The 18,501-nt window shown below is 39.6% G+C and overlaps 3 protein-coding genes across 5 annotated transcripts; all 3 read right to left on the reverse strand.

Annotated features, from left to right (window-relative positions):
- Window positions 1-745: 745 nt before the first annotated feature.
- Window positions 746-5,564, reverse strand: cct6a (chaperonin containing TCP1, subunit 6A (zeta 1)). Its single transcript, XM_083910434.1, has 13 exons — window positions 5,334-5,564; window positions 4,668-4,731; window positions 4,218-4,352; window positions 3,872-4,045; window positions 3,687-3,790; window positions 3,334-3,604; window positions 2,965-3,047; window positions 2,678-2,774; window positions 2,434-2,581; window positions 1,745-1,878; window positions 1,486-1,588; window positions 1,215-1,287; window positions 746-1,118 (listed from the first exon to the last, which is right to left on the reverse strand). The coding sequence occupies exons 1-13, from the start codon at window positions 5,468-5,470 to the stop codon at window positions 1,046-1,048; spliced, it is 1,596 nt and encodes a 531-aa protein (XP_083766560.1). The 5' UTR covers window positions 5,471-5,564; the 3' UTR covers window positions 746-1,045.
- A 398-nt stretch (window positions 5,565-5,962) lies between these two features.
- On the reverse strand, window positions 5,963-11,814 carry LOC310944402 (protein NipSnap homolog 2-like). Its single transcript, XM_083910181.1, has 10 exons — window positions 11,708-11,814; window positions 10,340-10,467; window positions 10,165-10,210; window positions 9,958-10,052; window positions 9,581-9,651; window positions 9,114-9,254; window positions 8,990-9,021; window positions 7,571-7,665; window positions 7,387-7,470; window positions 5,963-6,473 (listed from the first exon to the last, which is right to left on the reverse strand). The coding sequence occupies exons 1-10, from the start codon at window positions 11,797-11,799 to the stop codon at window positions 6,409-6,411; spliced, it is 849 nt and encodes a 282-aa protein (XP_083766307.1). The 5' UTR covers window positions 11,800-11,814; the 3' UTR covers window positions 5,963-6,408.
- Window positions 11,815-12,378: 564 nt separating this feature from the next.
- Window positions 12,379-13,777, reverse strand: mrps17 (mitochondrial ribosomal protein S17). 3 transcript variants are annotated; one of them, XM_083909508.1, is made up of 3 exons: window positions 13,681-13,777; window positions 12,833-12,978; window positions 12,379-12,727 (listed from the first exon to the last, which is right to left on the reverse strand). In XM_083909508.1, exons 2-3 carry the CDS (start codon window positions 12,953-12,955, stop codon window positions 12,404-12,406), a joined length of 447 nt encoding a protein of 148 aa, XP_083765634.1. In that variant the 5' UTR covers window positions 12,956-12,978; window positions 13,681-13,777; the 3' UTR covers window positions 12,379-12,403. The 3 variants fall into 3 exon arrangements, with proteins under 3 accessions (XP_083765634.1, XP_083765636.1, XP_083765635.1); XM_083909510.1 differs by having other exon boundaries at window positions 12,833-13,009; window positions 13,681-13,743; XM_083909509.1 differs by having other exon boundaries at window positions 12,833-13,009; window positions 13,677-13,729.
- Between the last annotated feature and the right edge of the window lie 4,724 nt (window positions 13,778-18,501).

Genomic DNA, 18,501 nt, shown 5'->3' on the forward strand with positions numbered 1-18,501 from the left:
ACAGAGCGGATATATTTTGTACTATCAATCTATCCGCAGTACTTCCACAAACTTCTATTCATTCGTCGTCTACTATCGGACAGATTTAACGGTGGCAACGGAAACGGGTGCGACGATAAACAGACTCCGTGATATAACGTAACTTCCGGTTTAGCGGCAAGGATGTTTATTATATTAAAACTTGCTAAACTCGATATTAAAGTATTACATAACGTATATTAATTGACTTAATCGAGGTGAAGCCTTTAAAAATAATTAAGATTAACATTTATGTTAAGTATGAGCACTTTACTTATTTGTTTGTTTATTGGACAGATTTAACGATGGCAACGGAAACAGGAACGATAAACAGACTCGGTGATCTCGTGTAACTTCCGGTTTAGCGGCAGGGATTTGTATTGTATTAAAACTCTTGCTAAACCCGATATTAAATTACTACATAAAGTTATTTTTTTTTACAATCAAGGTGAATATTTGTGTTGAGTATGAGCACTTTACTTATTTATTGTTATGATGCAATCTGTTTATATGATATGGATGAAAACCACATGGAAGTTATTGACAACAATGTTATCTCATTCATAGAGGAATTTATTGATGGTTCCTTGCAACAAACAAAATAAAATGCCGTTTTGCTACATTCAGTGTTACCGTCTAGTCCGCTTTAAAGTGAAACCCTGAAAGAGAAAAAAAGTTAATTCTTTGATCCATTCACTCAAGGAAAAAAAACTATCAAATCATTGAATAACCAGGAAAACCTTTAATAGGTAGAAAGAAAACTGAGTGGCAGAGGTCAGTGCTTTTAACAAAATCTCATAAATAATCCAATCAGTAGGAGGAATTGACAAATCCATGTAAATAAAACCATGACTAGCAGAACAATGGTATCTGATGGACACTGGTGGACGCTGCAATGGTTACAGTGGGCCGTCCATCAGACTGGGGTGCTTCAGGGTGCCAAGAACGGGGATGCGTTGACTGGACCTTCAGATAAACGGCTATCCCAGCGCGTACAATAAACAGCTGACGCTTCTTCGGTTGACCATTAACCTCTTAGAGAAGACATCCCAGCTCGCATGATCTCATCTACCAGCAAAATGTTGTTGGCGATCACAGCGCTGTAAAGAGCAGCAGATGTATAAGAATTCATAAAAACAGAGATAAAAAAAAACAAATTTGAAAGAATCTGCAAGTTTACAAATGTGTAGTCTCACCATGAATGGAGGAGCTGCTTCTTCACACTGTAATTGTCCCATACACCTGCATCTCCAGCCACAACAGGTTCCCCTGAAAAAGAAGGTTAAGTAATTAAAGAAAAATAACCTCAAACTGCATAAAGAAATAACTCGAATCAGATTAGTGATACAAAAATGAAATATTGGGAATATTCATTAATTGGACAATTTCTCTTCAATTGTAGTCCTGCTTTAACACTGAAAATATTTTTACTTTAAATTAAAATAAATAAAATAATCATCATCAGACCTGTGCTGAGGTCGACACCAACAAGCTGACCGGACTCTTTGTACTCAGTCTGCAGCTTCAGAAGTGTTTCCTGTGGGTCATAGCCAGAGTTCTGGGCCAAAACCTACAAGGGGAAAGAAAGCACACAACTCAAATCAGACGTTGGCACAGTATGGAATATGACAGATGACATCTAACAGATCTTCAGTAATACAGCAAAGAAGCAGGAGTAGTTATGTAACAGTAATAGTATGTTGGGGGAAAGTGGGGCTGGGTTTACCTTGGGGATAACGAGGAGAGCATCTGCAAATGCTTGGACTCCCAGCTGAGCTCTGCCTTTCACACTGGGCTTGTGTTTGATCAGCGCATCTGCCACAGCCACCTCAAATGCACCTGCGCCGGGCACGACACTGCCTGAAGAGACGAGGACGAAAAGGGGATTTTCAAGCTTAAGTCACACCATATCTATTTAAACATGATTAATCATCAGTGGATAAAAGGGACTTTGTTCTGATCAACTGAATACATGTAGGAGAGACTGAAACTCTCCTAACGCAGAGGTAATGACCAGAGTCACTGTAGCACAGACATGAGACCAGGGAGAGCCACATTAGCATCCTTGGGTGTTCGCTGTGCAAATGAAACCAACTACAATTTAACACCCAAGAAAGAAAATTAAATTCCAGATATTACTGATCAAATTAGAAACAAGACAGGCAAAAAAAGCATCCCATGTTACCAAAGCACTGCATGCAGACGGCTAAATCTGGTTTGACCACTTCAGAAATGAAATCGGCTTGAAATTTTTGTTAAACAATACCTGAATCTTGAGATTCTGAGCACAGCCTTAGACACATTTAAGACGATTGTCAAAAAAGGGAAAAAAACAAAACAAACAAAACTCTAAATAGAATTCCATAAAAATAAAAAAAATTAAATATGTTTACAACATATTAATATGTGTTTTACCATCTTCTATGGCGTTCTTCACTGCCCGCAATCCATCCCTGACGGCATCTTTGATCTGTGTGATGGTGTGTGTGTTGGGTCCCTTCACCAGCAGGGTAACTGAGCGAGGGTTGCTACATTTCTCGACGAACGTGTACTTCTGCTCTCCCTGCAAAACAAGATATGAGAGTTAATGGCTCCGCTATGACATCGAGACTCCACAAAGTTTGAAAGAAATCCAAGACAACGCAGAAAAAATACTCACCAGTGTGTGTTCATAGACCAAGCCAGCGTGTCCCAAACAATCAGGAGTGAGGTCATCAACTGAATTCATGGCAATGCCACCACAAGCAAGGGAGAGTCTGTCAACAGAGCAATGCATCATAAATAAATCAGTTGGTTTGTGGTCGACTGTGATAAGTGACAGTATTTTTAAGATTTTCTTACATTATACACCTTAAGCTGATCTATTTCCTCCCAGACTTATTAAGTACTAAATCCTAGGTTTTTGCTCACCCTAAAACAGGACCGTATAAAAAAAACAACAATTACCTTTCCATGTTCCTCCTCTTTGCCCTGCGCAGAGCAACAATACCTTCCTTGGCTAAGGCGTCCAGGGAGAAAGGGTCAACACCCTACAAAAGGGAAACAAGAGATGACATGTCAGCTTATAAATATCAGTTACTTTCAGTGAGTGTTGGTGACGGGAGGTATTATCCTGATCCGCTGAATACATGTCGGAGAGAATGGGCCCTTCGAATGCAGAGGTACAGATCAGATTTACTGTAGCACAGATATAAAAGACCAGGGGAGCCACATTAGCATCCTGGGGTGTTCACTGTGCATTCAACAGTGATCATAGAATATTTTGTGATCATACAGAAATTAGAAAGCTTAGTGCACGATTATCTGCAGGCATACCTTCTGATTAATGACAACAAAACCCTTCTCTCCATCAGGACAGACTTGGTTCTTCAGGGCAACGATCTTCCGCACGCGATCCTCGATGAACTTCCTCTCTGCAGCCACAAGCTTCTCCCTCTCTCCAGCACTCTTGTAGAAGAAGCCAGAGTTGACTTCCGTCTTTTCGTACTCCAAAGAGACGTTGCAAGTCAACACATAGGCATCCTCCACCCTCTTCTTCATGTCTGGGTGTCGAGCACCATGGTCCAACACCAAACCTCTGATCAGTCTGAGAGATAAGAACAAACCCTTAGATGACTGGGGAGCCTGCACACTACTGCACTATCAGTGAGGTCCATCTTAAAACTTACTGTGTATCACAGTCGGTCTTATGCTTCATCTCCATAACTTCCACCATGTACAAGTCAATGGCTTCATTGGGTTTGGCAATAGCCAGCACAGCATCTACTACAGCCTACACAAAGAGAGACAGTCAGCACCACATCCTGACAACACGTCGGAATAACTCTGAGGGAGGGATTGAATTATGCCTCACCTCAGTGAGAAGGTCTGCCAGCTCAGCGTGGACCTTGGTCCTCAGGGATGTCCTTGCAACGTTGATGAGGGTCTCTCTGTCCATTTCCCGAGTCACCTTCAACTCTTCAAGAACAGCCAGTGATTTCTCTTTTGCTGCCTCAAAGCCCTCAGCAATGATCCTTGGATGAAGACCCTGCAGCAAAAAGGGGAAAGACACATATTCAGTTTGAGCTTCTGATGTTCCTCTTGTGTCAAATTGAGAAAGCCAACATTTCTAAATGTGCCTCGTCATGAACAGCACTGTGCATTCTGAGTAATTACCAACACAGACCTGTAAAGTATACATTTTCAAGAGCCTCTTTTACCTCTGACACGTAAAGGTCAGCCTGCTTCAGAAGTTCACCGCTGATGAGGACATTGGAGGTTGTTCCATCTCCTGTAATGTCATCCTGTGCTGTGACAACCTTTGCGATCAGGGATGCTGTTGGGTGCTGAATTTGCTGAAAGGTTAAAAAAAAGATAAATCAGTACAAACTAATGTCAAAAATAAAGATAAATCTATATTACAACCTTTTCCCTAGAATTGTACTACGATGTTGTGATAAAATTCCCTAATAACGACTGATTAAACTGGAGGTGCTTACTTGTAACAGGCTATATCTACCATACATCATAATACATGGACTTATTTAACATCCCCTCCCTCACACACACTGGGTGTGGCCGCTGTCCAATAATAAAGCAGAGAATTGCATCAAGGACGAGAGAAATGAACACAAACAAATCTTTATTACACAAATCATGCATTTTCTTACCATCTCGTGTAACAAGACATTGCCATCTTTGGTTAGTTTTATGTCTCCTGCACCAGACACCAGCCTGTGAGTCAGAGAGGTAGAACAGAGGTACAATCAATGCTGGACCACTACATCCTATCAGGAATAATGTTAATGACGGTCTGCAGAGGAGAAAGCACTCACTCTGACATGATTTGACCATGACAGCGGCAGTGTCTGCATTGATAGTTGAGGCGTGTGTACACTTCCTGGTTACATATTATATTATAGTTATTTTACTGAGCGAGAGCTGTTATTAATCATTTACCATGAAATGCTAACGTAAAACGTCAAGTGGCTACATCGATCCTGTCAACCATCGCGTTAGCATCAGTTCCTACCTGCGCTAAGGCTAGCACTTTGGCTTCATCTGCCAAAGCGGATCATGACAATGACTGGGCGACGCGCCCCGAGAAAATCCGTGAAGCGACAGAAGGCCTCGGCTGTATAAAGTTGTAATAGTATGTGTAGCAGTGACTGAAATAGCCGTGCACTTTGAAACACTAAACTATAACTTAGAAACACAGTAAACTAAACAAGTAGATACATAGTGGCTACAACGCTACCGGTAAATTGAAGCTAGCGTTAGCTGCTAATGAGTTAGCACAGCACGCGTGCCGCACAAAGGGCTCCGGCAGCACTCACATTTTCATGGTCCCTTTCGGTCCCAGGTTACTCCTAAGCACGTCCTGAAGCCCCCGGGCGGCACTGATGTTGACCGCCAGTGCGGCCTGGGCCCTGGCCACCTCTGCTTTGGGATTTAGAGCTTTCACGGCAGCCATGGCGAAGCAACACAACTAGCGAAGTCGATATAAAAAAGGTACCGCCGCGTGAGTGCTCACTACTCAGGCCGGGCGCTCTCGGAAAGGGAGTCAGCTTCCAGAAGGCTCCAACACGTGTTCTCGTGCTACCTTCACGTAAGCAGATTGAGCTCGGAAATTTGGACTTTTTGGAAAAGCGTCGCACAACCTAGAAGAGCAGGGGCTGCTCCTACACTTCTGTATTTCATTATCATTATCAAAGGCACCACGGCAAACATTATTAGAATATCAGTTTATTCTTTAAAAATTATTATTATTATTATAATAATAACAACAAAATAGTAATAATGTAAGTGAATAATTCCTGTGATTATTTTCTGAAGCCCAAACTGTATAATTACACAACATAAACTAAAACATAATTAGCTACAGCATTCACTCTACTACTTCCACCATACAATACACCAATTAATAAAAACACACACATTGTTCCATTTTAATCAGAAGTTTAATTCAATATATACAACTAATCACACTTCACACACTTCATTTCACTTTTACCACACTGAGATGAGTCCTCATGTCCCGTCTTCTTCACGATCGACATCTTACCCGTCAAACAAACACACTTCACTTACAGACGCAGGACAAACCATTATCCATGATCTGACTATTAGAAAAACAGTAATCTCGGCACACAATCACTTTGCTTGGCAGAAACACAGAAACGTCTGTAACAGATGCACTTTGTTGGTAATAATCAATTGAAGCTCATGTTCTAAATTATGACATTCTAAAACCACAAAGGAAAGAGGAGTAAAGAAACAAATTAAAACAGAAAAATGAAAGCATTGTTGATGTTATTCCCTGGCAGCGCACACTCCGATGGTTGGTTCTACTCTCTACAGATCTGTGTGGTAGATGCACTGGCTGTTGAGAGATTATTCCCATGACCATGGTTACTTCAAGGGAGAAGTCTTCATGGGAATCATTATTCTGGATTCCATGTGTTGAATCAGAGGGACTGTGGAGTGAGAAAGAGACTCACTTAGCAACAGAATTCTGTGTCATGTTTGAAGTTCCCATTGTTTCCATGCACACAATGGAATTGGTTACTGGGAGGAATCAGGTTTCAAATAATGCACGTAACAAATAGACATAATGTGTTTCCACCCTTCTCACCCAAGTTACCTTTGTTCAAGACTTTTAGCCACAGTGAGTCAGGGAAAAAGTGCATTCATTTGTACAGCTCTGACAAAGCATTATTGAAATTAATAATTAAATTACAACAACAACAACCAGAGAACTACTGGTCCTAACAAGGTCAGTGTCTATGCCAGAAATGGTTCCTAAAGATGTGACAAATTCAACTAAACAACAACAACACATGCACAATAGTGTGGCCCAAAGTAGATGAATGCCATTTTTTTGTGCAGAATATAAACATACATTCTCAAGTATCAAAACTTCTGTTCAACAAACATTTAGAACGGCAACATTTTCACCACTGTGGTTTAATGACGTGCAACAAACACAGAGCTGGTTTAGCTGCAGTCCTGCTCTTTCTCTCTCTCTATCAGTGGTGCCTGCAGCCTCACAGCAGGAGTCTGTTCCTCTTTCTGTTCCTCATTTGCTCCTATTTAGGAATTTTAAATAAAGTGACAGAGCTTTTCTGTGTCTTTTGCACCGAGGGGAAGACAGTTTTTCACGGCCTAATGGTAAACTGCTGATAAAGAACGCTGAATGCTTTTTATGTCATTAAAACACTTCCAAAGGAGTTATAATGAACCAGCATTGTGTGCTTCATGTTTGCTTGCACACTGTATATCTGGGTACTTTCTAATTTTACATTTAATACTTTAAGTGTAAAATTTGATACAGACTACAAGTATTACCATGAGGCAAAGAGAGGTGGATGACGACAAAGTAAGACATACCAGTGTAATAAACAACCTCATCCCAGCCTTCACGGTTCCAGGCTGCGTTTCTGGTGTCTTCTCTGGATTGCAGATCTTTATAAGCTAAAATGAAAGACAGGTTTAGAAGTTTTAAATGGTTGTTGTTACTCAAAGCCACGCATAATGTAGGTATATAATGTATTTTATATATAACCTTGCTCACCCCACAAATGATGAACCGTGTACAGACTTCCTATCTGTGAGAAGAAGCCTCCAACTGCCTCATGGTTCTTCTGACGGATGTCAATAGCACGCGCCCTGCAGAGCACCAAAGAGGTGGTTACACCAGAAAAAAACAAACCAAAAAACACAAAAGCACAATTACAATTACATAATTTAAACGAATAGCATTGTTAGCAGGTTTAAAACCCCCAATTATAACTGACATTCCCCCATATCCCATTTATTTTATCATTTGTGCATCAAATTTGATTTTATAACCAAGTATATAGACCAGGGGTCACCAACGTGGTGCCCGCGGGCACCTGGTAGCCCGCAGGCAGCCAATACGGTGCCCGCGGGCTCACTTCACTTCACCTCACTTGCATGTATCCGTATGATCGCTCAGTAAAATATCTTTGATATTGTTTATAAAACTTGGTAATCGTTAGGAGTAAGCACTGGAATTAATGTGTATGCAGTTGAATGCATAATATTAATCATTTAAATGGTAAACAAACAAAAAAATATTATATGGTAGCCCTCCATATTATTTTTTACCCTTAAGGTAGCTCTCATCTCAAAAAGGTTGGTGACCCCTGATATAGACATTTCAGTCATTATAATCACTTATCAGTCGCACATATAGATATACACTCACCTGCACTTAATTAGGTACACTGCTTGTGTGGCCAACCACATGCTAGTAACTCAATGCATGTAGGTGGTCAAGAGATGACCTGCTAAATTTCAATTCAAGTATCAAGAAAGGTCATTTAAATTACTTTGAATGTGGTATGGTTATTGGCTCCCAAAACGGACTGGTCTGAGTGTTTCAGAAACTGCTGCTCTGGGAATTTCCCTCAACCATTACTTGGGTTTAAAGAAAAGACAAAAAGACAATCCGGTGAGTAGCAGTTCTCTGGGCAACATGTGGGAATGGTCAAACTAGATCAGATTGATAGAAAGACAACAGTAATTCACACAAAGAATCACTCAAATAACCACTCGTTACAACCAAGACATGCAGAAGACCGTCTCTGAAGGCACAACAGACAGGCCACGAAAGCAGAGGAGTGTGCTCTGTACCTAATACAGTGGCTGGTGAGTGCATATATATTTAGTATTAATATTTAATCCAAGGTAAACAGGTCAATTACACTTGAGATTTAGAAAATGATGCGTGATATATGGAGTCATGCTGAGGAGTCATGCATAGGTGTGGTTTAAGAAAGTACCGTTGACTCATATTCATCTGCTACAATCTGTGAAACCAATAAAATAGTAAAATGTTTTTTTTTTTTGAATGGAACTTAAAAATAAGTTGACAGTTAGTGCAGAATGGAGAGGAAAGCTTATGAGCTTCTCAAATTAACTTTTTTTTGTACTACATGTACAGGGTAAGAACAAAGTTATACCTTACCAATAGTTTCCCCACTCAATCATTGTTCCAGGCTGAAGAAAGACATGAAAGAGAAGAACAATATGGAAACTGCAATACACAATATATTCATGTGTAATCAGAGGACGCAGGATGAGACAGTTACCCTGAGTTGGTATGACCTGAGCTCGTAGATGTTAGGTCCTGAACGAGGCACGGGTTCATTCCAGAAGCTGAACTCAAGCAGCAACTGGTTTCTACGAGACAGCAGCATCTTTCCCCTCTCGCTCCTGTAGTCCATGAAGTCCTTAAGAAATGACAAAACGACAGTAACACATTACAGAGTAAATCCAGCACGGCCTACCAATGAGCAAATATGTTTTCTTTCATTGTAAACCTTTAAATGACTTAAGACCTCAAGTTTGAACCAGCTTTATAATAATTTCATGTAAGTATGAAGTTTAAGTGGGAATGTACACTCAAAAAGTCGTTGATTCCCACTTACTTTGATGAGTGACCTTTAATTTATATGAAACTGAAGAAATCGTCTTGGGATGTAATTTGAAAGAGAGGCCTAGAAGTCATCAGCTGCCAGTAAACTAATCTAATCTAACTAATCTGAGCACCTGTTACCTTATTCTGCCTGAGTTTGTTCATGACTTCGGTGAGAGCCGGGTATCCTCCCCGATATCTCCACAGGTGAACTAGAATAGAAGTAGTACAGATAATGCAGCTCTCAAATTGATCTCAGCGTGTTCGTTATGTTAGTTAAATATTATTTGAAGCCAACAAAAAGTAGTTTGTTTATTTATCTATGGTGGAGATGGCATTATGAGAGTAGATTATTCCCACCACATCATTTACATCTGATTGTATTTTGAAAATACGTATTTGTTTCATTTAAACTACCTGATAGACTGGGCAATCAGGCAGTTCACAAGCAGATTTATCATTGCAAATGCACAATATGTTGATTAAGGTAACACTGAGACATTTACATGTGCTCTTACCTGCCTGATCTTGCTCTCCATACCACGTGTTCCAGGTGCCCACAAGCTCACAGGGGTATTCAGGGTTAGCGTGAATGGAAGGCAAGACATTCTCACTAAGGGCACACACACACACATAGTAAAATGAAAAAATATCAGCACATTTTATAAAAGCAGCAACTGGACTAGACCACTGAATGTCTAATTAATGACATGGGGATTTCTTACCAAAGTTCATTGTAAGCATCAAGACATTCAGGCTTGACATTGTGAACTGCAAAAAAAGGAATGACATCTGAGTAAATACTACATCATATAATCTCATTAAAAAAAATGCAAAATTAATTCTGTTTATGAATCCAACACAGTCAAGGTTATACGACCATGGCCCTGTCACACATACACTGTATTTTGTAGAGATTGCTGTCTTCTTTCTTGGCGAGCAGGTGAGAATGAGCATCTTTTCTTGGGTCAACCTTTCTGACAAACAGAGACTTGAACCAGCTGTCTTCACGAACACCAGAAAAGCCCCTACGGGAACACAAAATACAAATGTTGAATGCGACCCACATTCATCTGTGACACAATGAAGAAAGAGAAGAAGATGATCAACAACAGAAAACTCTGCAATTCTAGTCCTTGAACCAATTTCACTAAACAATTAAATTTCTGTTCCTGCTCACTGACCACAGCAAGACTGTTTTTTTCTGACTGTACTGGGTCCAGTGAGAAAACCTCAGCTCTCTATGTTCCAGGCATGCAATTAGTTTTTAAATTAAATTTGTTAATAAACAAATATTATTTCCTTTTCTGTTCATATGCCATGTTGTGAGTACAGTATATGTGTGCCAGTGTACCTAATTGCCATTGCTCATTGCATATTTTTCGGAATTCTATTAACCAGGAGAGCAGGGGCAGTTTTATTTTTCCAATGATAAATGTACCGTCGTTATTCATTTACGCTTGCTTCCACCTAGAACCACAGACATAAATACACACATTATAAATGAGCAGAAGATGGTGTTTAAGGCTCCTTAAACCCTGTACCTCCGGGATATTAATAGTCCGTTATTGGGGTAGGATGATTCATAAAATTGCTCAACTGGTTGTCCTAGAATTTCAATCTGATTTTCTTTTGATGAAGCAGTTTAGATTTCACAGCAATGGGCAAAGAGAAGTCTGTAAACAGTATATAATATACAAAGCCATTGGGTCAGTCTGCACTTGCAGTGAAGCCCTTTGACTGTTTGTCAGCAGATTCAAACATGGTCACTGACATTCACTACAACTTTAAAGCTGTCAAGTTTGTAGCACTTTAGTTAACTTTTTAAATCAGTTCTGGTTGAAGAGCTGCAGCAATGGGCTAAACCACTGGTGTTGTATACACTATACACCATGATTACTAACTGTGTAAACTGTTGCACAGATTAGTTGTATTTTGACCTTGAGGTCATATTCAGTTTGAAGAATGACGGCTGTGCTTGTGTATAACTTTTAAAACTAGAAAGAGACAACTCTTGCTGCCTCGTCAACGTTAAATGAAACCAAGTTGCTCAGTAACTTGTTTTCAGTGAGGGGGAGCTATTTATCTTTAGCAGTCAGGAGCTAAGATAACTACGTTTGACGCAGACACCGATCTGACGTCCACAGATTAACATTAGCTTAGCCACTTAGCACGCAGGACTTTTAACATCGTTGTCAACACCACGTTCAGCAGTATGCAAAGTTTCTGCGCAGCAACATGAGTCGTGTGTATGCGAGATAATCTAACCTCGAGGCGAAGGTGATTCCCCCGTTCGCCAGAACCCCGTTTTTCGACTCTTTGAGGCCGCGGCTGACTTTTTGAAGGACTCGGGACGCCATCTTTTCCCCAGACCGCGGCTGTCACTCAGGAGGTGGATGACAGCAGCAGCAGCAGCAGCAACAGACTTGCGGCTCCAGGAGGAGCCAGTGTACCCACAGTAACATGACACCATGAATTTATCATTATATTTTATGAACCGAAATCGGTTGAAGCTGTGGGGATCCATCAGTTTTACAGAAGTATTTGTAATATAAGTCCAGGATATACCAGTTCTTCATTCACCTGTGGAGTTGACAACGCTCTTGTTTTGAAAATCTACTTTTCTCCTAAACATTTTAAATATTTATATTGTATTGTTTTCAAACAGGCATAACATTCCAATAAATGTACAGATCACGTTTCTGACAAATAAGTGATATTACTATTAAAGTAGACAAACTGGATCCATATCATTAATTAGAAAAATAATTTTGTGAATGATACCATGTGTTCTTATGGTCATTTTATTGTAAAGAGATGTGTTGTGACTTCAAATTACCTTTGGAGGCATCTAAGAAAAGGTATTCAAGCTATCCATCCGTCAAATAATACAAAAAAACAAATACATGAAAACACCTTAAACAGAACCATGTGTTGAAGCTAGCATTAGTGCACGAGTTTTTGTCATGGAGCTGGAGTTTGTGTTGATGTGGATTCAGCTCCACTGGAAGCCGCAGTGATGTTGAGCTCCTGCAGTTTTTCTGATAATGTCATCTCCTCTTCCATGTCGAATGGAAGGTCAGTCAGCGGCTCCAGAAACTCTCTTTCCGCAACCCTCTTTCCTGTCAGTGGGTCGACCACCCGACCTACTTTATACACGATCTCAGCCAGTTCGTGTTTCACATGTTTGGACCTGGCCTCCGGCAGAGCCTTGAGAAGTACAATATCTCCCACGGTGCACTGTTGCAAAGCATCATGGGCAAAATAGGTCTTCCTCTTGTTGTAGTACTATGGAGAAGAAAAGATATCTTAACACAAATTTAAATAAATATTCACTGGACAGGGATTTAGGAAAAAATTAGGAGCAGTGAATGAATATTATCACAGGTTTACCTTGAGCAAGTAAGGGTCCAGCACCAGTCTTGTAACTCTCACTTTGGCAGTTTTGCGCATTTTGGTCCCCATTACTCTGCCGATAATCCATTTGGCATGGACTGATGCCTGCTTCACCGACATTGTGGAAAACACACGATTCAAACCTGTGGTACAGAAAACCAAGGAACAGGTTCTCTGAGAAATCAAAGCACATTTATCAATTATAACACACCCCACACACACACTTCTGATATCCTAGTCTTTTCAAATACAGGACAATGGACTCGCTTATTGCTATCATTTAATTTTTTTGCATGGCTGATATCCGTTTTTCCAAACATCAATTCATCCATTTACTATCTCTTATAAAATTGGAATGTACACTAAGTCCATTAATTACATTCAAGTACTGAATTTGCTTTATTATTGTTCACCCCAGTACAAACATCAAATTGGCCATTAGCACTGATAATAATAATAATAACAACTGTATCTATATAGCACCCTTTAGAGCTTAAACAAAGCAAGCAAATGTGGTCAGTAGAATCATGGACGGAGATTCAAGGTTATTTGTTTTGATAGATCAGTGGGGTTAGGGGGATTTACCACAATTATTTCCGGTTTGGAGTTGTATTTACTGCTGTTATAATAAAACGGACAATTAAACCTGTGCACAGTAACGCAATCTAAGTTACGGTTGACATGGAGGAAAGATACGATGACAGCAGCTACATTTAGCATTACTGCGTCCTAATCGTGACAACCTTTTCTCTCCACAGCAGTTTCCTTCTACAACGACTTTCTTTGACACGTAAACAATCTAACAGAATATACATATAATACAATAAATAAATGAACTCACTGACTTTGTTGGAAATGAGAAACGTTAAAAGGTCAAAAGCCCTTCAATGAAAGAGCTCCTCCATGATGCTTCAGCTCGGCTTGTTTTGATGACGTAAGTACGGCTGCCGTCGAGGTAAGCGGAATGGCGAAGCATTTATTTCTGTATTTTGTTCAAGGAATTAAAAACCTGATTAAAATCCGTTGTAGTTTAGCTGTTTTTAAACCGATAGCTATAATGAGTTAGTAATTATTATTGTGTAAATCAAAACCAAAGTTTCACATACAAATGTGAAGATGTAACTTTTATATTGCAAAATAAATAAATAAACAACAATAATAATAACACAATATATCATTTTGTAACCACTTGACACTGGCTTTGTCTTTCGAGGAATAAGATAATCATGTTATACTTTTGGCCACAAGATGGTAGAAGAGAGAGACGAGGAGAGGGTTTGATGTTCAATCCTGGATCCAGTTAAGTTTGAAGACAATACAAATGTATTATAAAGTAATCTATTGTCTTCAGAAACAGTACAGGTGTAGTGGATTCTTAAATCTTGAGCTGCTCACAACAGGTTTTGTGTGTCCCCATTTAACAATAATCAGTTTGCCACCTCACCTCAGGAATTCCAGTGCTGACATTGTTTTATACTTCATGAGATCCAGCTGGAAATATGATAAGATTTGAAACTAAACTTTTGATCTGATGGACGGTGCCAGAGGTAAAGTCAGGGAGATCAAAAATGTCACGAATTGGGATTATGAATATCTGTCTGTACAAAATCTAACCTGTCTCTGAGCTTTGGCGACTGATCAACCATGTGCCACCCGCTGTGCCAAATATATCAGAAGGGTAATAAATACAGAATCACATTTCTCCTTGAAAGAGTAAAACTGGTGTGAGTCAAGTGATACATTTATCTTATCTTAAAAAAATAATAATAATTCACCCTGTTCTCTTGAGAAAATTAACTTGTGTTTTCTCAACCAATTTACTCTAAGAAAACAGCTCATGATCTTGAGATAACAGGATAAAAATATCACCTTCATACGAAGGAGCGCTGTCAGTCCTCTATTATTTAGTTTTCTTTGATTTCTTCATGCCTGACTTATATGAAAGGAATACAAAATTAATATCTTATCCAGTCATTTGGTAACGATCATGGCTCTGGATCTCCATTAAAGCAGATATAAGCAGGGGAGATTAACATAGATGCTCTGAAATCTCACCACCACATTAACAGTCTTGTGCCTGAGTAGGGAATTGGCTGTGACTCAGAACCAACCACAGGCAGACCAATCTGGTCTTAATCAGAGGCATGTTGTAGTAAAGCGCAGGTCGGCGTCTCTGTTTCCCATTTAAGGCAGTGCAGCTTTGGTATACCTCTGCCAGAATTACAACATTAGACAACTTTAGCTTCCTTCATACAAGAACACTGACACAATTCACATACTGTAGTATACAACTATTTCTCCTTGTTCGACATGAAATATGTTTCTCCACTGGATGTTGGACAGCTCAACTGGTCATTGACAGTGGCTGCCAACACTGCAGCCATCATATGCCTTACTGTATAGGTATTAAGGCGGGGGACAATATGCTTTCATCACAATTTGATTGGTACCTGGCGACAATTTGATTCGCACTGCGATTCTACAGTGGCCGACAGGGGCAAATGCACTGCAACGAGCTGCAAATTCAAAAACACAAATGCAACGTGAGAAACGCACGATTCAATAATAAGAAGCTCTACAACCAGATATCACGATACCCGGCGACTACTTAACGTGTGTCACAGTGTTGTTAATTAAATATTTTCCTCGTCTCCACTAAAAAATATCACTACGTCCCAGAACAAACTACTGTTGAATTAAAACACTGAGCATAAAAACTGCATTTGTGCTTTTAAATCTGCAACGTTTCTTGCAGAGGGCATGTGTTTTGGGTCGTCGCGTAGCGTTTGCCCCCTCGTCAGCCACCGTACGATTCTGATTTATCGCGATTCGACGATCTTGATAATTGCAATCTGAATTTCTTCTTCAGTCTGACATTTATCTTAACCGAATGTGACAGTAGACCATTCCATATTTTATTTTTTATAAAAGTTAAGTTAACTGCCACGTTTAGCTGCCCCTGCTAATAATAAAATAAACACAATCAGGCCAAAATAGTTTTGATGAGCCAAAATAAACGCAGCCTCTCAAAAAAGGACGCAGCTCAAACGTGAGACAAATTAACATGCTTCAAAATAAACTGAAAAAATTTCTTTTCAAAACGCTGATTAACGCATTATAACGCAAATAAACAGAAAATCATAATATTTTGATATCATAGTTCTGGGACTTTCACTGTGTAAATAAGCACATGAACAGTTCTACTCCTTATCAAATCTGAGGATAAGTCCACAAGTGTAGATCACATCATATCAACGGCGATATTACAATATTTACCCAGAGATAATCACACTCATACCTAATTGCAAACGCAGCCAGTGTTTTCTTGTTGAGGAGAATTGACACGGTCAGTTTATCAGCTCTGAATCATGGGAACCCCCCAGCTCTCGTGACATTACACAGAGGCCTGATAGCACACGGACTGTGTGATTAGACATGTATGTTTTCTATGATAACACAGTGATCGAGTTCTATATTTCCACATTAACTGTGCAAGTTATTTCTCCGCAGATATAACACTTTTACAATAGATTAGACAATTTAGCTTAAGTATTGGCGTGCGACTTTGACCGAGCCCCATAACTCGAAGAAAGTGGAGCGAATGATTTGTAGAAATACTGTCACAAGGCCATGGTGTCGTCTCATGTATGCAAATCTTTAAAGATTCTGTAGTTTATATTCGAGTTATCTGTGTTTACATGGTAAATGGTCTCTATATATAGGGAGCGAGTAATGGCGACCCCTCTACAGTGAGTGATTGACACTTGAGTTACGGTGTCGGAAGTGTGGGGAAACGCATACAAAAGCAATATATATATGTATATATATATATATACAAATAATATTTAAAGCGAGAAATAATTTACCTTCAAATGAAATAAAGACATCGTTTTCAGAGAGACAAGGGGATATTTCATTCAAGAGGGAAACTAAATTTAAAAAATGCAGTGTCAGGAGAAGTTTGAGGGAAATGGTCTTGTGTTGATCATTGCATAAAATAATGTAAATATGTAAATATTTGGTGATGGGATAAAGTAGTCTAGAAAGGAATGGTGTAGGTGCATATATGTTAGGATGACTTCTGAAAAGGGGGAACAAAATAAATCTTTTCCACATCCAAAATGGTCTTTTCCTTGATGGCGTTCATGTTGTTGAACTTGCACACGTTCAATAATCAGTACGACAGAAGGGCACGAGTGAGAAGTTCAATGTGAAAAAAGGAGATCAAATATCCCACACTGTGGAAACAGGACTGGGCCTCTTTGATATCTATTCTCTTTTTCTTCTTTGTTTTAAATGATGATGATGAATCTTGGGGGTTAAAAGTTGAAAGCGAGATAGCACAGCGACGGGCGCGAGAAGCGAGGAAGGGGGCGAGGCGCGGCGGCGTTCGAGGAAAAATACTTGGCAGTGCTTGTGTGTTTGTGGTCAATGTAAAGGGCAGTGAGTCACAGTCTGCCAGGCTAATGAGTTTGTTTTCTCAGTGGATCGACTGTACGCTCAATGAAAGTGTTCTCCCCTTTCTTTGGGCTGCAGCCACAGTTTAAACAGAGCACGAATGTTTTTCACTGATAACTTGTCTTTGAAATCACAAAGTTAACAAAACCAAGAAATTATAGCGACATGTTTGCTAAAATAATTGTTTTGTGCTTCTTGGTTTGATTCATTTTGTTGATTTCTGAGCTGAGTTATTATGTAAAACAAGCTATTTCACGCACCACCAGTCAAATATGCAATATATTAAACTCACACTGGATGCACACGTCTCCCAAATACAATTATAAGGTTGTATACAGAGCTACTGTACGTCCAAACCGCACACACAATGATTCTCTGCTGCTCCACACCATCCCAGATGGTAGTGGTAAAAGGCCTATAAACAACTGAGCTCATCAGAGCCATGTATTCTAAATTGATCCCAGCAATGATTATTAGTAAGCACATTAAAAGGTCCAGCGTGTACAATTTAAGGTGAAATATTAAAAACTATCTGTCTATTCCTGTGTTTTGACTACTTTAGAATGAACCCTGATTCTGCACTGGGCAGGGACACAAGGAAATATTATTTCCAAAAAGCTCCAGTAATAAAAATATATTCCATCCTGTCATCAACATCTCAATAATAAGTTTGTCGCTGTTTGACAGCCTGGAAACTGAAGTTTGTGCCGCTTTGTAAACTCACATTTACTCCCTGAACCAAAATCCATGAAATCCTTTGTTCAGATTCCCCTTAGTGACACAAACTTAACCAAATGAAGCAGCAGTAGACCGGCAGCTCCTGTGTCTCCATGAGCCAAAATGGCAGATTTTCTCTATGGACTTTGGCGAAGGAGAATGAGCAGTTTCCAGTATGAAAAAGATGTCAACCTGCAAAAAATTATTACGTATAGTTACCCAAAATGTATGTAAAGTTTTTATTTTTATATTTTTCCCTGTTGTCATGTGGAAACTTTGTCATTTTCTGTCCCCCACGTTCACTTTAGGGGTGCCCATCTGGTACTTAAAGGTGTGTCTGCCCTTACCTCTCACCTTCTGCTGCTGCATACTGTGGTAGAGATTATGCACACATGCAGGTTTTCTTGATCAATTTAACAAACTTTCCTAAAATGTATTTTATAGAGGGCACATTTTCCTGGGTTTCACGTTTAACCCTAACCCCGATTGCC

This window comes from Microchirus variegatus (assembly GCF_963457635.1).
Source record: "Microchirus variegatus genome assembly, chromosome: 2".
NCBI lineage: Eukaryota > Metazoa > Chordata > Actinopteri > Pleuronectiformes > Soleidae > Microchirus > Microchirus variegatus.